Genomic DNA, 25728 nt, shown 5'->3' on the forward strand with positions numbered 1-25728 from the left:
GAAAGCAGACACAACATTTTGGGTCTACAGACCATTTTGCAGAGTTCTGGAGAAGGGTCACTGTCACCGAACAGTTACACCTTCTCTCAACAGATGTTACCACATCTGCTGAGTTTCTCCAGCAATTTCTGTTTCTTTTGGATTTCCAGCATTTGCAGTTCTTTTGAAAAGATCTTTTGTCTTTTGTGTTTAGATGCTATCTTGTTGTGATTCTTGCAAGAGGATTCTCAAATCCCTCTGAGCTGTAGCTTTCGTCAGTTTTTCTCCATTTAAATAATGTTCAGATCCTCTATTCTTCCTGCCGAAGTGCACAACAACCTTACATTTTCCCAAATTATTTTCATCTGCCAAATATTTGTGCCCATTCATTTAACCTGTCTGCATCCTTCTACAGACCTTTTGTGTCTTCACCGCTTGCCTTCCGATATACTTTCGTGTCAACCCTAAACTTGGCCATTGTGCATTCAATTTTCTCATTCGCGTCATTAATTTCTACTGTAAATAATTGTGGTCCCAAGACTAATCATTGTGGTACTCCTCTGGGTAAAGGTTTCCATTACTGAAAATGCCCCCCTATTCTGAACTCTGCCTTCTTTTGGTTGGCCAGTGCTTTATCCATGAAATCATGCCAATATTTTATCTCCAACACCATGAGCACTTAAGTTGCCGGATGTGTAGCACCTTACCAGATGTCTTCTGAAAGTCCAAATATATTAGATCCATTGCTTTCCATTTGTCTAACCTGCTTGTTATCGCCTTAAAGAATTCTAATAATTTGTCTGGCATTATTTCCTCTTTGCAAAACAGTGGTGACTCTGCTTGACCGTGTAATGTATTTCGAAATGTTCTGCAATTACGTTCTTATAATGTACTGTAAAATTTTCCCAATAACAGGCATTACATGAACTTGCACGTAGTTACCTAAATAAAGGTGTTATATTGGTGGTTTTCCAATCCAGTTGCAAACAGAATGTCGGAATTCTTGGAAGATTACCACCATCACATTCACTGCCTCTGTAATGGCTTCTTTTAATATGTGATTACTTCACGTAACTTCAGTGTGATCCTTTTATTTTGATTAACCATGTCACTGATACAGCTGAAGGCCATGTTCTTGAAATTAGTCTCTTATCAGAATTTCCTGTTGGCTGCATTTCCAGTACTTTGTGTAAAAGAATGACCTGTGCTTTGCTTGCATACTTTAGTGCTTCAAAATGAACTTGTGCTTTTGAGTGTGTAATATTGACCTGGATGAATCATCAACCTCTATGCATTGGGCTTAAAATGCTTTTAGAGTGGATGAGTGTTCAGTGTCATTTCCTGTTAAAAATGTGAAGTGACCACAGCATTCCAAAAAGACTTTGCCTTGTGTATCTATGCAAACAATATGGTGGTGCTGTGTATAATAGACTGCAACCAACACTAAGCAACAGTGAATCAGTTAATAACCGTTTCTCAGTTTTCCATTGTGCCATGCATTTATTACCACACAATGCAATACCAATGCATTTACTGGAATGTGGTAAATAGGTTTGTAAAACTAAATAAAGAATATCTAATTGACCTGTCTCCTTGTCCAGCTATCCATTCTGAACAGGAAACTAAAGAGCTGAATTACCAACAGTAATCTAGCACTCGTGTTGACGCAGTTCTGCCCTCTGCTACCTGATGATTCATCCTATTCATTCAACCTGACAGCCTCTAGGAATGATAAACATCCACCTTTTAGTGAAATTGTAGGAAAGCCTGATTTCTATCTGACCACAGAATAATCTGGCAATGTAGTGATCCTTGGAGTAATGAACTGCAAGCTGACAGCAAAATGTGGAAAACTGGGAAATCTCTCCAACAGCAAAGAACCGTGTGATGAGCGGAATCCATTTCTTCTCCATCCTTCTTTCTTTTACCTGAGCATCCTTCTGGAAATTTTCCCGTCTCCATATACCCCTACCCTCAGTAATATTGAAAGTGATTGAATTACAGTTTGCTGATGACACCAGCGTGGCAGGCCAGATATCAAACAACAGTGAGTCAGAATACAGGAAGGAGATAGTGCTTGGTGTCATGGCACAGTGATAACAACCTCTGTCTCCTTGTTGGCAAAACAAAAGAACTGATTATCGTCAACTTAAGGAGGAGGGCACACCCCTATCAACAGAACTGAGGTGGAGAGTGTCAAGAGCATCAGGTTCCAAGGAGTGACGATAACCAACAATCTGTCCTGGACCTCCCATGTAAATGTGACGGTCAAGAAAGCACAACAACACCTCTCCTTCCTCAGACAGCTTAGGAAATTCACCATGTCTAGAAGCACCTTCACCAACTTTTATAGATGCATCAGAGAAAGCATTCTGTCCGGGTACATAAAAGTTTGGTACAACAACTGCACTGTTCAGGACGGTAAGACACTACAGAGCGTTGTGTGCACAGCCTAGACCATCGTGGAAGCCAAACTCCCAAACATGGACTCCATTTATACTTGCTACTGGAAAAGGCGGCCAACATCATAAAGACCCCTCCAGTCCTGGTAATGCTCTCTTCCAACGACTTCCTATGAGACAGAAGATACTGAAGCAGGAACACACACGCCAACAGGCTCAAGAACAGCTTCTTCCCTGCTGTTATTAAACTGCTGAATACACCTCTCTAACTTCGGATAATGTTAATCTTGTTATGTGCAGCTGTAACCTTGTATGCCTCACTTTGTCTAAGAGTCCTGTGGTTGCTATTATCTGCCTGTACTGCTCTCAAAACAACTTTTCACTGTACGTAGGGACATGTGTCTACAATAAATCAAATCAGTCAGAAACCTCCAGTCTCATTAAGCTTCTATCTGCGCCTTAACCGCCCAACCCTATCATTGATTAAGTCTAAGGAGAAGATATACAGATTTTTAAATTAGTAATGCATTGACGGGTCATGCAGAGTGGGCAGCAAAGTTGAGTTGAGGCTGAGGTGAGATCACTCATGATCTTATCAAATGATGGAGCAAGCTCGAGGGCCTGAATTGCCTTCTACTCCTAATGCTCTTCACTTCAAATAGGTTGACTTGTTTCATCAGTGAAAGCTGAGTTAACGTTATGCTGTTGACTTTACTTCATGTTTCTCTTAACAAATAATTCCAGTTCATCTGACACGTTTCTGGACAATGATCATATTTTTAGTACCTCTTGATAATTCATTCATGAGATATATTTGTCGCTTGCTGGCCATCACTTACTGCTCCCCCCACCCCGATTTGCCCTTGAGAAGATGGTGGTGTTGTCATCTTGAACTGCTGCAGCCCACCTGCAGTGGGTTGATCCAAAATGCCATTAGGGAGAGAATTCTGCGAGTTTGACCCAGCGACAGTGAAGGAATGGCTTGACCCAGCGACAGTGAAGGAATGGTTTGACCCAGTGACAGTGAAGAAATGGCAATATATTTCCAAGTCAGGATGGTGAGTTGCTCGGAGGTGAACTTGGAGGTGGTAGTGTTTCCATGTATCTGCTGCCGGTATCCTTCTAGATGGAAGTGGCCATGGGTTAGGAACGTGCTGGCTAATAACCTTTAGTGAATTTCTGCAGTGCATCTTGTTGATAGTACACACTGTTGCTACTGAGTGTCAGTGCTGGAGTGAGTGGATGCTTGTGGATGTAGTGCCAATCAAGTGGGCTGCTTTGTCCTGGATGGTGTCAAGCTTTTTGAGTGTTGTTGGAGCTGCACCGGTCCAGGCAAGTGGGGAGTATTTCATCATACTCCTGGCTTGTGCCTTTTAGATGGTGGACAAGCTTTTGGGATTCTGCTTAGTAGGTTTACAGATGACACCAAGATTGGTAGAGTTGCTAATAGTGCGAAAGGATACAACAAGGTATGGATGGATTGGAGTCTTGGGAACAGAAATGGCAGGTGGAATTTAATCCAGACAAATGTGAAGTGATGCATTTTGGAAGATCAAATTTAGGTGTGCATTACACTGTTAATGACAGAACTCTTAGGAGCATTAACATACAGACTGATCTGGGCATGCAGGCCCACAGTTGCCTAAAAGTGGCAAAACAGGTGGCCAAAGTGATTAAGTAGGCATATGGCATGCTTGCTTTCATTGGCTACCGTGCGGAGTACAAGAGTTGGCAAACCATATTGCAGCTATATAAAACCCTTGTTAGGCCACCTTTTGAGTATTGTGTGCAGCCTAGATCTCCACATTACCAGAAGGACGTGGAAGCTTTGGAAGAATTGCTGAGATGGTTCACCAGATGTTGCCTGGTCTCAAGGGTGTTGGCTATGAGAAAAGATTAAAAGACTAGGATCGTTTTCACTGGAAAGACAGTGGTTCAGATAAGACCTGATAGAGGCCTCCAGAGTTATGACATGCATAGATAGGATGAATAATCAGAGGCTTTTTCCCAGGGTTGAAGTTTCAATTACAAGGCGGCACAGGTTCAAGGTGAGAGAGCAAAAGTTTAAGGGAAATGTGCGAAGAGAGTGGTAGAAGCCTGGAATGCATTGCCAGAGAACGTGGTGAAAGCAGGCATATTGGCGATATTTAAGATGCATTTGGATGGTTACATGAATAGGGAGGGAGTAGAGGGATATGGACAGAATAAGGGCAGAGGTTTTTTCATTTGAGTCAGGGCAAGATGATCAGCGTTGGTTTGGAGAGTCGAAGGGCCTGTTCCTGTGCCATACTTCTCTTTTGTTCTTTGTTCTTTTGAGTCAGGAGGTGAGTTATTTGCTGCAGTATTCCTAGCTCTTGTAGCTACTGTGTTTGTGGTGAATCCAGTTGAGTTTCTGATCAGTGATAACCCCCAGGATTTTGATTGTGGAGATTCAGTGATGATAATACCATTGAATATCAAGGGGTGGTGGTTAGATTGTCTCTTATTTGTGATGGTCATAGCTGACATTTGCGTGGTATGAATGTTACTTGCCCAAGCCTGAATATTGTCCAGATCTGAATGCATTTGAACGTGGACTGCTTCAGTATCTGAAGAGCTGCAAATGGTGCTGAACATTGTGCAATCTTAGAACAGCCCACCTCTGACCTTCTGATAGAAGGCCATTGACGAAGCAACTGAAGATGGTTGGGCTTTGAATACTACCCTGAGGAACTGCTGCACAGATGTCCTGGAACTGTGATGACTGACCTTCAACATCTACATCATTTCCCTATATGTCAGGTGTGATTTCAACCAGCGGAAAGTTTGCCCCCGATACCCATTGATTCCAGTTTAGCTAGGGCTCCTTGATTCCGCACTTGGTTGAATGCAGCTTTGATGCCACGGGCTGTCCGTCTTACCTCATGTCTGGAATTCAGCTGTTTCATCCATGTTTGAACTAAGGCTGCAATGAGGTCAAGAACTGAGTGGTGGAGCTCAAACTGGGTATCACTGAGCAGGTGCTGCTTGGTAGCACTGTTGATGACACCTTCCATCACTTTGATTGATAGAGTGATAGGCAGTAATTGACCGGGTTGGATTTTTCCTGCTTTTTATGTACAGGGTACACCTCAACAATTTTCCACATTGTCAGGTAGATGCCAGTGTTGTAACTGCTTTGGAACAGCTTGCCTCCGGGAATGGCAAATTCTGGAGCACAGGCACTGAAACTCGGCATTAGGGATTCAACCAACACTAAATATCTCAAGTGATTCAAAGACTGTGTATCAGAAAAGATGGAGATTCAGTTCTGTTGAGAATAACTGGAACAGTAGCTGATCAGTCAAGCTAGGTGAAGGATTGGTCTTGTGTTTGGCTTGATTTCTATTACAAGGGTAACTCCAAAAGGCTGTATTGGACTTTGGATCTGTATAGATCCATAGTTGGTGCAGTAACAGAAGGAAGTTAATTACGTGCATTTTTGTCTTTTCAGCTGTTGGATGTCCAAATTTTGACTACAGGTGGGATGAAGTTCTTTCAAACAGGACACTGAATGCTAATCTTTCCTTTGACTAAACCAGCAGGCCAACAGCTCCTGCTTACAGTTGACATTTAACAATCTCTTTAAAAGCTCAAAGACACCCGGTCTAAGTAAATAATTTCATGGTCCACTTTTGTGTTATGTATTTAGCATGACAGTAACCTATTAATCAGTTCCCATTCTATAAAAGCTTCTAACCAAAAGAAAAATCCTTCTTTCTTTCATATAAACTGAAATCACAGCAGCTGGAGGCCAGATGTATTTCTGAATTGCACTCGTTCCTGTTGCCCGCTGTATGTTAGGATGTGGAGGTGCAGGTTTTGAGAATGCCCATTCTATATAGTTTCAATGTTCTGCATTAAATGCAAATTGTGCTCAGAACTGCACAAGTTTTAACTTTTTAACATCAAGTTTCTGCTTAAAACTCATGCGTATCGCTTAGCCTGATAAGCTGCCTTGCATTAACAGAATTGGATAATATTTAGAATGTAATTTTACTTTAAAAATTACATTCAAAATACTCCTTGATCCATTTCTGTGATTTTAGTGCAAGTTTTATTGTTATAGTCTAAACTAAAATTGTCTCAAAAAATAGGGTTTGCTTTCAGTTCAGCGACCAATCAGCAATTAGTTACCAGCCAAATAAGAAGGCGGGAATATGTCAGCTGTGTGGGAACAGATTGGATTTTTGGTTTGACAGCACAGCCTGTTGATACAAAATGCCATTCTGGTAGCATTGTCATGTAAGAACTTCATTGCCAGTGTGATACTGGGTATGAACGCTGAATGTTTCCACATTTGGCCGATGAGAATCGAATGACGTGTTTCTTCCATTGTTGTCAATAGGCAAACTGTAGACTATCTTGAAATAGTCATACTTGCAAACAAAATCTGTTGTTTGGTACGATTCCTTGATCCCCCACCATGTAGACCCCCCTGAGTACACTAACAGCTACACAAGGAGCTAATTTAACATAATCGGTTAAGTTCATAACATTGCTCATTTACACTTATAAGAAATGACATACCTTAATGCACAACCTCTGCAAACTAAATATGTTGAAGCATTGTACTTTTCTTGATTTGTCTGGGAACTTGGAGAGCCTGCAGATACCAATTGCTTTTTTGATGGCAATGCTTTGGTCAGTCAGCACTTGGCAAGCAATCCGCACCTCTTTTCTGCTGCAGCATATATTATGATGAAAATTTGTGTTCTCGTGTTTGGACGAGAAAAGGTTGGCAATATGTCTCTGTTTTCAGCAACATTCTTTGTCGTAAGCATTCCGAATTTGTGACATTTGGGTTTTATACTTTGCATAATTGTTCAGATAATTGCAGAACAATTTGTGAGAACTATTCTAGTTTGTTAATTTATGCAGCAAAGTTAGTGCGACTTGAAAAATCCGATTTCGGACCCAATCACTTCTCCCAAGACTCAAAGACAAGGTTTGCAATTATTAATGAATGTAAAGCCCATATATTTAAAACATCTAATTATCTGGTATATTTCGTGGCTGCTAATGATTTCTGTCTTCTCTTACAGGTAGATGATGAAATTTCTTCTGACTGTAATCATGTGAGTAAACAATTTCTTTTCAATAACTTGCTCATATGTATCTAAACTTATGTCTGATTTAGTTGATGTAAGATGACCATATTTTTGACTTTGCCATTCAATTGTTTAATCCTTCCAGTTCTGTTCGAAGATAATGGAATTCATTGTCTTAACATTTTTGTTTATGTCCATGCCGGAAGTAGAAGCAATTTAAAGCTGAGTCATTCAGGCTAGCAGGTTTTGGGGTCATTTTGCAGTCTACCATTTACGATGATCTCAGCATGAGAGATGGTACAAGTAAACTGCATAACTGGATCAGAGAGAGAAAATGACTTTTTTAAGTTCTTGATTGTGTAGTTTGTAAATTGGAAAGTCCCTCATACCAAGTTTGGATTTTCATTAAATGTTAATTATATTTTCGAGCAATAGCAACACAGCTCGAGAATTTTGAAACAGGAGGAAATTGAGAAGTTCGATTATTAGTTGTGCGAGAACTTGGAGAGCCTGATGCTGACCTCTCAGAGTGAATGAGTGATGCAGATCTGGTTGTTTGTAATGTGCCATAGAATTGATGTGTCCTTGAGTGTAAGATTTGCTTCCTGGTTGGGGTACTGATGTTACTGTTGACATTTTCTGTTCATAATAGATATTTGCTATTATACATTACTTGTTTTGATTACTGTGCAAGTGCCGCAAGATAACACAGGACAGATATTTGGGTACATGATACCAGTACTTTTAATGAAATGTATATATAGTATAGATCTTTAATTCAATTCACTTTCTCTTTCAGCTATTGTGGAATTACAAATTTAACCTAACTACAGATCCTAAATTTGAAGCCGCAGCAGGGGAAGTTTGCAAAATCACCCTGGGTGAAGTAAGTAAATGGCATGAATATAGAGTAGCCAATCTTCAAAGTACAACTATGATTAATTGGAAAGAAATGTGGTAAATTGAGCTTAGTAATACTTTAATGTTGTGAGAGTAAGGTACTTCTTGAACTTAACTTTCAGGATCAAGCCTCTGCCTGATACCCTTGTTTTTTTCTTTGGGTTCAAACAAATTTAGAGCACCTGTATTAAACTTGAGTTTGCAGTGTTCCTGAATATTAGCTGTTTTTAATTTTATAGATAAATGAAAACCACTAAACTAATCAGTTCTAATCTAAGGAAGTATGATCTCACTGTGTTCTACTGTCTGCTTTGCTGTAGAATATCCCTTTTCTTTCAGCTCAACAGGAAGCCAAAGACTTGAGTTGATCTCTAACCTTAATTTGAGTCTGATATTAGCCAATTGAGCTGCCAATCAAATGTGAAAATAAATGACTGCCCCACACTTAAAGTTTGACTTGTTACAAATGAATTTATTGGGATATCATAAGGAAGCTGGAAATTACTCCAGATGCTGGAATCCTCCTCAAGCGACTTTCTTTACACATGAACAGTTTTTGACCTTGGGACTACCTCAGTCAGCTACCAGAACGTCAGCATTTCTGACGCTACTGTTATTATGTCAGCTAGGCATCCCTGATTAGACCAGATTAACAGCTCTAATCAGTGAACTCATATTCTGTGCGGTCCAACTGGTTTACCTCATTCCAATCACTGCAAAACTCATACATAAACCAGTATGTTACATGTGAAATAGGCTGACAGGTGCTTCATTTAGATCTAGTCTCTGATGTGAAGTGTGACCTTTATTTTGTAGACATTGTTCCTTTTGAGCTAAATTTAACCTAATCTAATCTTCATTTAGATTACTTAGTCTTTTATAACTAAATAGTCAGCAACTCGGATGAATACTAGCTGTATCAAGAAGGCTTTCCAATTCAACGTGTTTGGCCCCACCTTGCGCCTGCTACCAATCACATTTAAAGTATGGGATCGTGAGTTGGCTTGAGGAAGAAAGCCCTATTTGTTCCCCCGTCTTGCTTTACAGAATGTCCATATGATTACGTCTTAAGAGTATGATAGCTGCAAATTGAAGGTTTCATAATAGGTTTTTTTTGCTACTTAAGTAATTACTTGCTCCAGCTTTGTCCAAGGAAGGCCACTGTTAAATCTTGAACCTTGACCGTGGTATCAATAAAATGGAAAGCAAGAGATTTTGAGGCATAGCAATGATACATTTAGCTGTGTGTTCTTTAAATTTTTTTTGTTTATGTAGGTCAAGGAGTGTGCTGATCAGGAACCGGGGAAAGGCTACATAATTTCTTGTTTGATTGAACATCGTGCAAACATTACAGAGTACCAGTGCCGCCAGTTCATAACCAAAATGACAGCCATAATTTTCAGCGATTATCAGCTCATCTGTGGTTTTGTGGACAGCTGCAAGAATGATATCAACCAGCTCAAGTGTGGCAGCATTCGGCCTGGCGAGAAGGTACTTCCCTGGCCTTGTGCGTAGAACTGCTGGCCAAGGTCTAAATTGGAATTGTAGCATTTGTATGCACGTTTGGTTTGTGTTGATTTCATGATATAGATGCCAAGAAGTTATCGTGAGAATGTTAAACAATTAACTGTTGGACCACTTTCATCTGAACAGTTGAACTTGATTAGCACGGTGGTGGGATCCTGACAGGTTCTTCAGGGGAAAGATGCTGAGATGGCATTAGAAGTTAAAATGCCTGTTAGCGAATCTGGAAGTCAAAGAAAAGCACAGGTTATACAATACAGATGAGAGTTTAGCAAGGCTAAATGGAATACATTTGAATGCAAAGGCCATGAGGAACAAGACAGATGAACTGGAGACACAGCTAAGCACATCAGAGTGTGATATCATTGCTATGACTGAGACTTTGCTGGAAGATGGGCAGGATTGGCAGCTTAATGATCCAAGTTGTAGCTTATCTAGATGGGAGAGAGAGAGGTGGGGGACAGCATCGCAATATTAATCAAGGAATCAATTAAGGTAGTGATGAGGGAGCATATCTTGGAACGATTGTCAAATGAGGCCATTTTGGTTGGAAGAAACAAAATAAGCAACCAGAGTATTCAGTGTGTGTAATAGGGCCCAAACAGATAGGGGGAGACAGAGGATCAAATATGTAAACAAATTTCAGTGATGTGCAGTAATAAGACAAGAATATAGAATTTTAACTATCCAAATCTTAACTGGGATAGTTTCAGTGGGCAAATTAGGGAGGGAGTTAAATTCTTGACTTGAATCCAGCAGACTGTTTTAGCCAGTACATGTAAAACCCAACAATGGAAGAGGCAGTTCTGTGCCAGATACTTGGAAATAAGGTCAAGCAAGTGGCAGGCATTTTTGTAGGTGAGTACTTAGAGAATGAGGGCAAGGTGGCAATAAATGCTGTAAACTGGAGGAAGGAGAATTTCACAATAATGTACGGTTTGGCCCAAGTGAACTGGGATCAATTACTTGCAAATGAACTGTTACCACAATGAGAAGCATTCTAGGCAGAAATACTGAGTACGGATGAAATACGTTCCCAGATAGATCAAGGGAGAGACAAAGTCCAGAGAACCCTGCATGTCAAGGGGCATAAAAGTTAGGATAAAGAAAAACAAAAGCTTACAGCAGGATGCAAAGGTCTGAATTGGGCAGAGTCCCTAGAGGAGTATAAAAAATGCTTGGGGAAAATTAAAATACAAATCAGGAAGGCCGAGAATGTGGTGACCAGAATTGCATGTATTGCTCCAGCTGTGTTCTAACTAACGCCCATCATAACCTTTAAGTTATGGCATTCAATAGCTCAACTAATAAAGTCAAGTATCCCATATACTCTCTTAACCACCCTATCCATTCTGTCCTGTTGCCTTCAAAATTATAATACATGGAAATCAAGATCCCATGGATCCTCATACTACCATTCATCATGTACTCCCTTACCTTTAAGGTTGTCGACTTGCTGGCCGTTTAATGTGTTTGGTTGCAGACAGTTTGTCACCCTGCTAGGTAACGTCGTCAGTGTGCTTCCGGTGAAGCTTTGGTGTTCTGTCCCACTTGTTATTTATATGCCATGGTTTGCTAGGGTGATCGGCATTCTGGTTCTATTTTTCAGTGGTTTGTAGATCAGATCCAGCTCACTGTTTGATGGAGTTCCGGTGAGAATGCCAGCCCTCCAGGTATTCCCTGGCATATCTTTGTTTGGCTCGTACTATTATGGATGTGTTGTCCCAGTCAAATTTGTGTCCTCCTTTATCTGTGTGTATTGAGACCAGTGAGAATTGGTTGTGTCGGTGACTGGTTGGTGTTTGTGCATCCTTCTAATCGGTTTTCCTCCAGTTTGGTCTATGCAATGTTCTTCATAGGTCATGCGTAGTATTTTGTATATTACATTAGTTTGTTGGTTGGGGGTACAGGATACTACTGTTGAAAGTCTAGGATCACATACCCACAACATAACATCATGTAATATGTAATGTATAGCATAACATAATTCAACATGCGCAGACAAAACCTGTATATCCGTGATTTTTAACTTATTTTTACCCTACTTTTAAAACTAACACAATATTCTATATGGAGGTCTATTCAGCATGATTAAAAGTAATTCCAGGCAATGTTGTTTCCTCCCCACCTTGCCACTTCCTCAGCCACTTCTCCATGATTAAAATTATATCATACTACAATGTGTTAATCAGGTCATCTGCCTTACTTGCATTAACTTAAATGCTATCCATCCTTGCAATGCTCTGTTATGCCTTAAGTTGACTATGTATGCTCTACCAGCCACAGTGACTTGATTTTTCTTTAGTTTGTCTCTGCATCCCCTCCTATTTCACCTCCACTCCATATCCCGCCTATAGAATAAGTAAAACCCCCAACAAGAATGTCCTGTTAATCTTCTGATGTAACCCACCTAACTTGTACAGGTCTTATTTTCCCCTAAAATGGAGCCAGTGACCCAGGAATTTACAGCCCTCCCTCCTGTACTAACACATGCGCCACATAGTCATCTATCCCATCTTCCTGTTCTGTCCTTACTAACATGTGACATCAGGAATAATCCAGAGTTTGAGTCTGAGGTGCTGCTTACAATCTGCCTAGCTCCTTAAATATTTGTTGCAGGACTCTATCCATCCTTCTGTTTACAGTAAATTCTCTTTATCTGCAAAATCACGAATCATGAATTTGCCTATCTATACGAAAAAATAAGGAACAACAAAATTCAACATCCACAGACAAATCTGTGATTTTTAACCTATTTCTACCCTACTTTTAAACAAGCTCTGCATTCACAAATTTCATTTATAGATTCTCAGGAATGGAACCTCTGTGGATATGGAGGAACGTCTGTAAAACGTTGGTACCAAAATGAACTGACTGTATGTCTTACCCTTTAAGAATCCCTAGCAGCTGTTCACTGATCTCTTTGACCCTGGCCCCAGGTAATGAACATGCCATCTGGAGTCATGTCTGTGGCCACATGTATGTCTCACAGTTGAGCTTCTATTGCTTTTCCCATGTTTCTTCTCTCTCCTTGTGCACTTAGACTTTCATTCTAAAGGAACTGTCACTCTCAATATTTATGGGCACTGAAGAGTGTATGATGTACTCTGGGAGTTTCCTGACTACATGCTTGCCTCCTTTCTGACTGGTGATCACCCGTTCCTTCTTATAATTCACCTTAAACTGCAAGGTCTCTGTTTCTAAACCTGACATTCAAACTCAAGTTTATCAGAATGGTGGCACATATGGTGCAGATATTCAACTGCTATGCATGTCCGAGATTACCCTCAAATTGCAGACCACAATCTGTATGGGGAAGCGCAAGACATGGACACATTTCTCAATGAATACATTGTGTTCATCTTCGCAGTGGAGAAATGGAAGGGCAGGTGTAAGTGTCAGGGTAGAAAATGGGGCAGTATTAAAAGAAATTAATAGAGAGAGGAGGTACAAGTATGTTTAGCGGCCTTAAAAAGGAATAAATCTGCATATGTAGATGACATGAAATTCAAGTTGTTGAGAGATATGAGGGAGGAGGTATCAGTCTTGGCAGTGATTTTTGGATCCTATGCACAAAGGTGAGGTACCAGAGAAAGGCAGGACTGCTAGCGTCCCATTAGTTAAGAAAAATGAGGAAAGGATAGATGGTTAAATTACAGGCCAGTTGCTCACTGTGCTTGTGGAGAACTTACACAGAAAGAGTTGACACAGAATATGTCTGCCCTTGAGGAGACGCAGGTTAATCATGGATATATCAAAGGAAAGTAGGGTTGGCAGATTTGATGGAAATTTTGAGGAGAGGCATATTTGTTGAGGCCTGCTTGGACTTTCACAAGGCAGTTGCTATGGTCCCTTATGGCAAACTGGTGAAGAACATAAAGAGCCTGTGGCATTCATGACCAGGTGGCTCTGGATCCAAAATTGGCTGAAAAGCAAAAACCTGATGGTAGAAGGATGTTTCTGTGACTGCACGTCTGTTTACAGTGTGGTTCCAGAGGGCTTGGTACTGGGGTCCTGGCTGTTTGTGATGTTCATTAATATATTAGACTTACATGTAAATGGTTGAATCAAGTAGTTTGTGAATGACACAAAAATTGTGAGGTGGATAGCTGTAAATTGCAGGAGGACATCAATGAACTGGTCAGCTGGGCAGAGCAAAGTAACAAATGGAATTCAACCTGGAATAGTATTAGGTAATGCACTTGGAGATCTAACCAGGCAAGAGATTACACTATCAGTGTAGGACCCTGAAAAGTGTGGATCGTCAGTGAGACCTTGGTGTGCATATCTACAGATTCTTAAAGGTAGCAGGGGAGGTAGATAAGGTTTTTAAGAAGGCATATGAATTGTTGTATTTATTAGCTGATGCATAGAATACAAGAGAAAGAAGATTATGCCGGAACTGTATGAAATGTTGGTGAGGACATAACTGGAATACTGCATGCAGTTCTGGCCACCACATTATGGGAAGGATGTGCTTGCAGTAGAAAGGATGCAGAAGAGATTTACCAGGATGCTGTCTGACCTATAAGGAAAGATTGGATAGGCTATGGTTGTCTTCCTTGGAGCAGCAGAGGCTCGGAGTGGACTTGTGGATGCGTGTTAGCTGGAGGGGCATAAGTATGGAGGGTAGGAGTCAAGAGGGGTCAGTCACCAAAGGACCTAAATTTAAGTGGAGTTAGAAGAGAAATGTTTTCACCCAAAGAGTGGTGGAAGCCTTGAGCTCTCTGCTTGAGAAGCTGGTGGAGTCAAAAACTGTTAAGCAGGATTTCAATTTTCAATTGTGTTGCCATTATCTCTGCAGCTAGGGGCCAAGGACTGGACAGTGTCATTAGTGTAGTCAGTCTTTGTTGGCTGCGTGGACATGATGGGGTGCTGAGTGGTCACCTTCTGTGCTCTAAACATCTGAGTCTATGAGAACAAGTTTATTTGTGATCTCAAGTTTGTTTGTTTGAAGTCTTTGTTGTCCAAGCACTAAAAGTCTCAATCCAGTGTGATTCCTGTTCAAAACCAGAGGGAGGTAGAAAAGTGAATTGTTTCAGAATGTTGATAAGGATGAGGAAGATAAGTGGAGAGAAGGGATTGTCAGCAGAAGACTCGTGAGTGAGAGAGATTTTGGATTCCAGGTGTCACAGAATAAAAGTCAAAGGGTTTAGTACTGATTGTGCTGGAGCAAGGGAGGTCCAAAGGAAGTGTTCATGGTAGGTCTTCATGACAGAATGTGTGTTGGGTCTGTAAAAAGTAAAATTGAGAAAACTGGTGATTGGGGATTTGTATTGATTTATTAAGGTGAATCATGAGCTCAGGTGAAACTATGCAGGTCTATTTTTCTACCTCTGGTGTGAAATAGTGAGAGCAACAGATGACAATTGCCTTAGATCAATAATCACACAGTAGCCTCTGTCCCTGTAGTTATGCTGGTCAAATGTAGAGAAATGTTGATTAGCCTTGGTATTGTTTCATGCACATATTAACCATTGTCATTCAAGTTCAAGTTGAGTTCAAGAAATGCATGGATATATTTATGGATAACCTAGATAAATGCAGGAGGATTCTGAGGATATGCTGGTAAGTTAAATGAAATGAGTCAAAAGGACTCCCATGAGGCGCACAAATACAAGTACAAGCACCAACCTGTTAGACTAAATTACCACTTCCTGTACAGTAAAACGGAGTGCCTTTGACATTTTTGACCTGGCAGTTTTCACTTAATTTTCTAGAACAAGTGCTTAGAGATAATACTTCATTAATGATACAGCAAAGGCTAACATCCTTGACAAATTTTCTTACTTCATATACCAAACTCAGATGCCCGAGTTCTGTAGACGAGTAGGTAGGAGGCCTGCTAATGTATACAAGAATGTTGAAGAGCTGTGACTCTTGCGTAAAATGTCTGATCTCCGTCCCATTGTGTGAATTGACTGCATCTAGGCAATAGTTATGTGATTACATGTACACAGTGGAGAATGCAGTGTTTTCTGTTTTGGCACCCCAAATAGTTTGCATTTATAAGTTGGATAAAGGTCTTGGTACCCATCTTCCTGCTACTTGATATCGATAACTATCTAGTGATTGGTGTACATAGCATCATAGAGACGTACAGCATTGAAACAGATCCTTCGGTCTAACTCTCTCATGCCAGCCAGATATCCCAAATTAATCTAGTTCCATTTGGCCCATACTCCTCTATTCACATACCTATCCAAATGCCTTTTTTAATTCATTCATGGGATGAGGGTGCCGCTGTCTATTCAGCATTTATTGCCCATCCCTAATTGCCCAGAGGCTGTGACGAGTCAACCACATTATTGTGAACTTGAAGTCAAATATAGGCCAGACCGGGTACGGATTGCAGTTTCCTTTCCTAAAGGACATTAAAGAGCCGGATGGGTTTTTTCAACAATCAACAATGGATTCATGGTCATCATTAGATGATTACTTCCAGATATTATTGAATTCAAATTCCATCTGCCATGGCAGGATTCAGACTCTGGTCTCCAGAACGTTATCATGATCTCTGGACTAACAGTCTAGTGATAATACCACTAGGCCATCACCTCCCCTTGTTTTGAAGTATGAGGCTCTGTGAATCAAAATTTTGGTACCTGTGTCCGAAGGCACATAAAGGTCCATTCACCTATTCCTTGTGTTCACTAACTGTTCCTGGTAAAACAACTTCTCAAATTTGACTGCCATAGCCACCCTAAACTACATTCCCTTGCTTTCCTCCTTTATCAGACATTACTTAAGACCCACCTCTTTGGCCAAGATTTTGGTCATCAGTCCCGATATCTTATTAGGGGCATTTTGTTCAGTTTTACTTTGTAACACTGTCTTGAATAACATTAAGACATTTCATGACATTAAATGTTCTCATAAATCTTTTCAGAGATGTTATCTCACACCTTTGCAGTAGAGGTTTAAACCTAGGCTTCCAGGCCCAGAGTTCTTGCTTAAACGTGTTGTGTAATTAGAAGTTGTGAACAGAAGTTATTAAGTTTAATAAAATGGATGCCTTTCATGGACGACTTATTTAGTATTCTGTGAACCTGATATTCCTTTACAGATTCCCAATTATTTTCAAGGTACAAGCAATTGTTGCCAATCGCCTGAAATACTTAAGAAGGGGTTGTTCACTTTGACTCAGCATGAAGTGATATGACAATTGCACAAGCTATTGCTGGCTGGTGCCATGATAAAACTTCATATTTGGTACCATTCTTCCTTGCTTTGTCAGGTCTGAGGGATACTTTGTCTAAAGCTTGCAAACAGAAGTTAAAATCTAATTGAAGTTTCATCCTTTGCCAACTTGTATTCAAAGCTGCAGTTATCTCTTGACAAATGTGTAATGCATACGTTTGGTAACTTTGCTTTGTGAATATAAGAAATGAATTGAGAGTTTCCTAAAATGTTGGAATCTGTTTTGGTGTTAAATGTGCAAATGTTGTAGTACCTCAATGCAAATTCTTTCATATATTTTAAGACCAGTATTTCCAATAACTGCCATATTGCTTAAGTGTAGTTTGGGACCAATTTCCTGATTCTGATTGCATTTTGTCATGACGTTTTAATAGGCTTTTCTTCCTGTGTTTGTCCCTGTCCTGATTATGCCCATTGAAAAGAGCAATTAAGATTTCCCATTGGGATTTTGCAATTTCCAATTGTGTTTAGTGTATTAATTGGTGAAGTACTTTGTGGATCTGCAGTTAACTCGGCATTAGGCACAATTCTAATTATAACTCATTAGAGCGACTGAACTGCAAATGGTTTTAATTCCTTGGTCTAATGTCTAATCTAATTTCAACTGTTCAACATCAAGGCTGTACACGAGGCTATGCCATTAATACATGAATTTGTAAATTGCAGTTTGATACGGAGCAAACCTCCCTTTATAGCATGGTAGAGATAAAACACTGGCACCAGTTTATTTGAAAGTAGATAAATTAGAGATCTTTCCACCTTTTCATACATGCTTTTTGTTAGCCCGCCTGGAACAAAGGTCAGTTTTTACAGTGTGTGGTAACAGGCACCCCAACCAATTGTGTCTGTAGTAGTCCTTGAGCATCCACCCATTTTAATCCCATTTTCAAGGATTTTGCCTGCAGCCTTATATACTGTTGCATTTCAAATGCTTATCTGCATAGTTCTTAAATATCCTAAGGGTTGCTGCCTCTACTATGCTTGGATGTAGAGCTCCACATACCCACAATCCTCTGGGCAATTTTGTTTTCCCCTCAAATCTCCTGTAAACCTCCCAGCTCCTTTGATTAAACTGTCCTCCTTAGTTATTGACCTCACTCTTAAGGGAAGAAAATTTCTCCCTTTATACCCTGTCTAGGCCCGTCAGAACTTTGTATACCTTGAATCAACATCAAATCCTCCTCCTCAACATTCTCTGCTCTCAGGAAAGCAACCCATTTTGTCTATTTTTTTTATACCTGAATTGCTCCAGCCCAGGCAGCATCCATGTAATTCAAGCAATCACATCCTTCTGGCTGAACATAACATGTACTGAATGTAGTAGTCCAGCTGTGGCCTAACTAATGTTTTATACAGCTCAGTCATAATATCCTTGCTCTTGTGTTGATGAGTCAAACAAATTAATATTGATATCCCAATACCTTGTTTAATCACTTTGTCTACCTGCCCTCTTGTGCATAAGGATCTAGAGACATGCACATGAAGATCCCTCTGATCTTCCTAGGGTTCTGCCATTCAATGTATACTCCCTGTATTTTTAGTCTTCCCAAACCGCATTGCCTTGATGACTATTCAGGATTAATTTCCATTTGCTATTGCTGAACCCATCTGACCGGCCCATCCATATTGTCCTGTCATCTAAGGCTTTCCTCCCTGTTATTTACAGCACCATCCATTTCAGTCTCATTTGCAAATGTATTGTCTGCACTTTCTCGTTTGTGTCGAGATCATTAATCTACACAATGAACAGCATGGAACAATAGACAATAGGTGCTGGAGTAGGCCATTTGGCCCTTCGAGCCAGCACCACCATTCATTATGATCATGGCTGATCATCCACAATTAGTATCCTGTTCCTGCCTTATCTCCATAACCCTTGATTCCACTATCTTTAAGAGCTCTACCTATCTCTTTCTTGAAAGTATCCAGAGACTTGGCCTCCACTACCTTCTGGGGCAGAGCATTCCATATATTCACTACTCTCTAGGCGAAGAAGTTTTTCCTCAACTCTGTTCTAAATGGCCTAACCGTTATTTTTAAACTGTGTAGAACCCAGTACTAAACCCTTTGATACATCATTGGGCACAGGCTTCCAGTCATAAAAATACGCTTCAACTATCTCCCTCTGCTTCCTGTCGCTAAATCAATTCTGAATCCAATAACCCAAATTTCCCTAGACCTTGTGGGCTCTTAGTTTCTTAAAGAGTCTGCCATACGAAATCTTGTCAAAAGACCGATTTGGGGTCTCTGTAGACTGTGTCAGTAGTACTAACCTTGTACACATGTAGCCTCAAAAAATTAAACTTGCAGCACAGTGATTAACAGTACAGCATCACAGCACCAGGGACCCAGCTGACTGTGTGGAGTTTGCATGTTTCCCTAAGTCTATGTGGGTTTTGTCTGCGTTTCCTCCCAGAATTTAAAAGAAGTGCAGGTTAGGTGGATGGGCCTCACTAAATTACCCTGTAGTGTCAGGGGAGTGCAGCTGTTTGGAGGTTTGGTGCAGATTCAGTGGGCTGATTGGTCTCCTGCACCATAGGAATTCTGGAAATCTATGAATGTTCTTTTGGTATTCTCCTGTCACCAGCAAACTTAGAAGTTGTCCCTTGCACACCAAGATCCAGATATCAGGAAAAATAAGGATCCCAATACGAACCCCTGGGGATCTCCACTGCAAACTTCCCTCTGGCCTGAAGAATATCCATTGAGGATTACTTTCTGTTTGCTGTCTCTCAGTCAGTTTTGTGTCCGCATTGCTACGGTTTAACCTTTTATACCATGACTTACAATTTCCCTCATATCTTTTGTGAGTATCAAATACCTTCTGTAAATCTGTGCGCACTCATTCTTATGTATCTGCAAAACTAGATTTTGTGAATTTTCCTATCTCCACCAAAAAAAGTTACCAATCAATGTCCATGGGCAAAACTCGTGGATCCACAACCAATTCCATGGCAACACAAAAATAATATGTGGTGCGCTGTGGGCAGCCATACCATCTCATGGGGGATGTGCAAAAGTGTACGGGTTGCTTAATGGGTAGCACTGCTGCCTCACAGCACCAGGGACCCAGGCTTGATTCCACTCTGGGGTGACTGTCTGTGTGGAGTTTGCACATTCTCCCCCTGTCGGCGTGGCTTTCCTCCGGGTGCTCCGGTTCCCCTCCACAGTCCAAGGATGTGCAGGGTGGGTGCAAAAGTGTGGTCCAAGGACGTTTAGGTTAAGTGGACTAGACATGAGGAAATGCAGGGGTAGTGGAATGAGTTGGGGTAGGATGCTCTTTGGAGGGGCAGTGTGGACTTGTTGGACTTCTTTCCATGCTATAGGGATTCAGTTATTTTATGAAAGTAAATGTGGGTGCCCACTTGCGCACCCCCTGCCCCTCCCACTACGCTTGGATACTCATAGCAAATCTCTGCTCTTGCTTTTTATCGATGAAGATCGTTGTACATGCCTCACTCTTGCCTTTGTGCTATTGTGATGGCTTCCAGGTGAAGTGGTTGTGCTAATGTGCCTGAGTACAAGAAAGATGGTGATGAAGTTTAGAGAAAAGGTGAAAGTGTTGCAAAGCAGTATGTTGGCTGTTACTGTAGGCCATGAGTTCAGCGTTACTGGGTCTGTTGTGTTCTATAAATATTCTATTTGAACATTAACAAAATCTCAGTAATATTTATTATTGTAAACAAAACAAAAATAGAGGACCAACAGTCATAATCTTGGAGTCTGGGGACTAACCCTAACTCTATGTATGTGTTAAGAAGGCTTTGCTTCCTTTTTATATTAACTAAAAGTCTCCTCTTCCTTGCTCCTTGTTTCCCTCTCCCCTTCGTTCATTTTCCCATGAACTTGCTACATTTGGCTTCATTCTCAACTGCATTAACAGTTTGATGCATGTCAAATGCACATTTTTCTGCTTCATTTCAATCCTGCTGTATGTTTCTTGCCTTGTGGAAATATGCCTTCTGTAAAGGCAGTCCCTTGATTAGTTGCAGTTTTCCCTGCCACTCTTGGTTTAGGTAAAATGGAATCAAACTATTCCCACTCTATTGATACTAACTCTGCCACAGTTAATGATTTTCTCCTCGTCCTTTTCCCATGCTGAACTTAAACCTTAAAAGTGGTAAATATAGGAGTAGTAGGTTATTTCACTACTGGAATCTGCTCCACCCTTGTGTACAATTATGGCTGATCGGCTCGTGGCCTTCACTCTAGTTTCCGGCTAACTTCGGCCCCCGTCCACCGCCACTGTTACCACAACGGATGAATATTGACTGCCTTGAGATCAAAATATGTTGAACTTGACCTTCACTGTAGTCATGGCCCAGGTTTCTGTGCTCTTGGGGAAGGGAATTCAAAAGAAGAGTGACACCCTGGGAGCAGAAATTGCTTCTCATGTCTGCTCAAATGAAAAATATTATTTTCAGATGATGTTCCTAGTTCTGGAGGTTCGAGAAAGGAAACATTGTCTCAACTTGTATCTGTCAAGACCTCTTAGAATCTTTATTTGCCTAAACAAGATCCCCTTTCATTCTAAATTCCAAGGAGAATGGATTCATCCTTGCTTATAAAACATGATTAGTTTCCTGGAATGAGCCTTCTTTAGACTCCTTCCAATGCAAACATATCCTTCCTTAAGTAAGGAGACCAAAGCTCTGCACAATTATTTGGGTGCTGGCTCAGCAGCGTTGTGACTGTTGTGGTTAGGCTTCCCTGCTTTTATGCTTAATTTCTCTGTAATAAAGATTTATTGCTTGCAGGTAGAGCATGTTAATTCAGTCCTCCCCTTAATTTCCCCCTTCCCCCACCCCCTCAGCACTCCAGAATAGTTATGAAGAAGTGTCATACTGGACTTGAAACATTAACTCTATTTCCCTCCACAAATGCTGCTAGATTTGCTAAATTTCATGCGTTTGTTGCTTTACTGCCTAGTTCACACCTGTTCCTCAGTCTACCTATCTTTCAGTTGTGGGCTGACTAAAAATACTGTTCCCAAGCTTGCAACTTTGTGGAGCTTTTTGCCATTTATATAGGAAAGATGTTGTTCAACTTGAGAGGGTGCAGAGATGATGCACAAGGATGTTGCCAGGGCTGGAGGGTTTGCGTTACAGGGAAAGGCTGAATAGGCTGGGGCATTGTTCCCCATGGAGAATCGGTGACTTTATACAGGTTTATAAAATCATGAGAGAAATGGATAGGGTGAAGAGCCGGAGTAGGGCAGTCCAAAACTAGAGAGCATAGATTTAAGGCAAGTGGAGAAAGGTTTTAAAAAGAATTTGAGTGGTGACTTTATCCCTTAGAAGGTGGTGCATGTTTGGAACAAGCTGCCGGAGGAAGCGGTGGAGGCTGGTAGAGTTACAACATTTAAAAGGTATCTGCATAGGTACATGAATAGGAAGGGTTGAGAAGGATATGGGCCAGATGCTGCCGAATGAGACTAGGTAAGATTGGGGTGTCTCGTCATTGCAAATGAGTTCACCTGAAGGTCCTGTTTCCATGCTGTATGACTCTATTTACTGTTTTTTGATAATTAATTTTTGCTGTCTGGATTTGTAATTTTTCCAGTCAATCATAAAGCCCCACATGGACCAGTGTAACATTTCTTGCTTATTTTGAGTGTTGTTTGGCAGTGTGAGGGAAATTCGTGCTTAGTTCAGAGTGGCGTGGTAGTGCTTTTACAAGTAGCCAGTAAACTGGGATTTTCTTTCGGTTTCTATTTATGATTTTCAAGTAGCTAGTACACATTGGCTGTGCTGGAGAGATTTGGGACACGTCTAAACTGTTTATTCTCTCACAACAGGATGTACATTCACAGGGAGAAGTAGTCTCCTGTTTGGAAAAGGCTTTAGTGAGTGAAGACAAGGCGATTTCTGATAACTGTAAGAAGGCCATCCTGCGTGTAGCGGAACTCTCTTCAGATGATTTCCACCTCGACAGACATCTGTACTTTTCCTGCAGAGATGATCGAGAGCGCTTCTGTGAAGATGTAAGTTCGTGTTTCAGTTGCTTGATTTTAACACGTTGAGGACATGTCACTCTGAAATAAAAACCTGAGGGTGAAGGTAGTATAACTGTGGTCCCATTGAATAATTTACTTAGTCCAAGTAAAGCAAGATTACTTGGCTGGAAAAATGTTTGAGTTTGAAGTGGAGCTGTGATGACATTGAGGGAGGGGAAAAATGAATGCCGGAGGTAAAGTTACCATTTCCTTTCAGTCTGCTTTTGTTTTTATTATCCAAATGGAACGGTAGACTTGGCATGTTGTTGAAAACTCATCTTGAGAAATATTTTGAATGGCACTTTTTATTCAAGGGTATAGTGAAGAGATCAGGAACGTGAAGAATGAGTATGGGAAAATAATTCATTTTGCATCATCCACACAAGAAGTCAAATTAAAATATCTTTGTTTACAGGGAACCTTCACTTTTTCTCAAGGTGCTACTTTTTCGTACTGTCCAACTCATTTATTAGGTGATGCAGTCATATTCATAATACAGCATAACCATGCAATATGAGAAGAGAAAGCTGATTAGTTGGCAGATGGACTCTGGATGATAGAGGTATTGTCAGAGAACGCACCAGTTAGATAATGACTGACAATTAATTTTAGACACAGCTTGGTTATTAAACCAGGCATGCTGACTGGTCAGAAGAATGAGAGAACAGCTGTCACCTATTTTATTGAGTTGAACTTCAGTGGCAGTGTGGTGCTCCTTATGTAAGTCAGACATTCCAAAGACTGGCACACTGGTAGATGCCCCCACCATAGACCGGCAGCTCAAGCATCTGGATCCAGCAGAAAGGTTCTTCTGAACTTGATTGAGGGTGGCACATCCCTATATGTAGTAGGCTTAATGCTCCCTGACTCTGCCTTCAGCTCCCAGCTCCCCAGTTCCGAGGGAATAACTGTCACACAACATGCACGCGCAAGCACACACAACCTGGAAAGAGGAAAAAAAATGAGTAATAAATCAAAAGATTCTCAGAGTCTTTAATCTTTTTCTCTTCACATAATTTGGTCGTCCTCTGCCTGAGTGGTTAGCACTGCTGCATCACAGCCAGGGATCTGGCTTAGGTGAGTGTCTGTCTGGAGTTTGCATGTTCTCCTACAACCTGCATGGGTTTCTGCTAGATGATGCGCTTTCTTCCTACAGTCCAAAGATGTGCAGGTTAGGTTTGTATTGTTGCATTTTATAATGGCTCTGCAATTATGCCATCAACAAATTCCACCAAGGTTAATCAGTTCAGTTTAAGCTAACAACCTTTATTGTCCTTTGGATTTTCCTTGCTGTTATTTAGGTAGCATCCTGGAGATAAATTCTTGAAACATAATAGCTGAAAAGCAGCAGAGTAGAGAGTATTTACTGAGGCTCTGCTATGAATTATGTAACTAATATAAACATCTAGCAAGGAGGAAAATCAGCCATCAAAAGGGAGGCAGTAGATGGCACAAGTGGTCACCTGGCATCATGCCTTGCCTTGGAATGAATCGGTGGGAGGAAGCAGCTGAGACAGCAAGGGGATTGGTTGTCGGTTCTAAAAACTCAGGCTCAACAAAGGGCAATTTGCCCTTGCACTGTGCAGAGAGTATGGATGCCGGCAGTGCGTGCGCAAATAAATAAATCCTGTTGTCATGACATCAGAGTATAGGCAAATGCATCTTGAAATCTGTTGTGGCCAGCTAACGCTATGGCCCTGTTGGCGCATGTGCGGGAATTGGTGGTCGTTAAATTATGAATTTTGTCATTTAAGAAGTCACTCCTCTGTGCTTGTAATTACTGCTGAAAGCTTCTTGACCTGCAGTCAGCTTGCAACTAATGTGACATGTAACAGTTATTTTATTCAAAAAGTCCATTTTATAAACATAACACATTAAAGCCTACAGCACAACTTGTGATTTCAGGTGTGGACCTGACGAGCTATTCACTTATTTCAACATATTACCCGAAAGTTGCAGGAACAGCAACTCATATTCCACTTGGGAACCCTGCAGCCCAATGGTATCAATGTGGACTTCACAGCTTCAAAATCTCCCCTTCCCCCACCGCATCCCAAAACCAGCCCAGTTCGTCCCCTCCCCCCACTGCACCACACAACCAGCCCAACTCTTCCCCTCCACCCACCTGCATCCCAAAACCAGTCCAACCTGTCTCTGCCTCCCTAACCTGTTCTTCCTCTCACCCATCCCTTCCTCCCATCCCAAACCGCACCTCCATCTCCTACCTATTAACCTCATCCCACCTCCTTGACCTGTTCGTCTTCCCTGGACTGACCTATCCCCTCCCTACCTCCGCACCTATACTCTCCTCTCCACCTATCTTCTTTTCTCTCCATCTTCGGTCCTCCTCCCCCTCTCTCCCTATTTATTCCAGAACCCTCACCTCATCCCCCTCCAATGAAGGGTCTAGGCCCGAAACATCAGCTTTTGTGCTCCTGAGATGCTGCTGGGCCTGCTGTGTTCATCCAGCCTCACATTTTATTATCTTGGATTCTCCAGCATCTGCAGTTCCCATTATCACTTATTTCAACTGCCTGGTCTTTTCCCCTATACCTTTCAAAACACTTCCTGTGAAATAGGTTTGCAAGTGTAAATAACTCGAGACAATGGTACCATTTTTGCGGCTTTACGTGTGGAAAAGCAGGTGATCTTCTACTTG

The 25728-nt window shown here is 41.1% G+C and overlaps 1 protein-coding gene across 2 annotated transcripts in view; it reads left to right on the forward strand.

Annotated features, from left to right (window-relative positions):
• Positions 1 to 25728, forward strand: part of glg1a (golgi glycoprotein 1a) — a 126752-nt gene that overhangs the window by 37856 nt on the left and 63168 nt on the right. For both annotated transcript variants that reach the window (XM_048546490.2, XM_048546491.2), the window contains exons 2-5: positions 7445 to 7477; positions 8250 to 8336; positions 9626 to 9841; positions 22872 to 23057. In XM_048546490.2, the coding sequence (XP_048402447.1) occupies positions 7445 to 7477; positions 8250 to 8336; positions 9626 to 9841; positions 22872 to 23057 (522 nt within the window). The remainder of the gene's footprint in view (positions 1 to 7444; positions 7478 to 8249; positions 8337 to 9625; positions 9842 to 22871; positions 23058 to 25728) is intronic.

The sequence above is a fragment of the Stegostoma tigrinum genome, chromosome 16, assembly GCF_030684315.1.
Source record: "Stegostoma tigrinum isolate sSteTig4 chromosome 16, sSteTig4.hap1, whole genome shotgun sequence".
Classification (NCBI taxonomy): domain Eukaryota; kingdom Metazoa; phylum Chordata; class Chondrichthyes; order Orectolobiformes; family Stegostomatidae; genus Stegostoma; species Stegostoma tigrinum.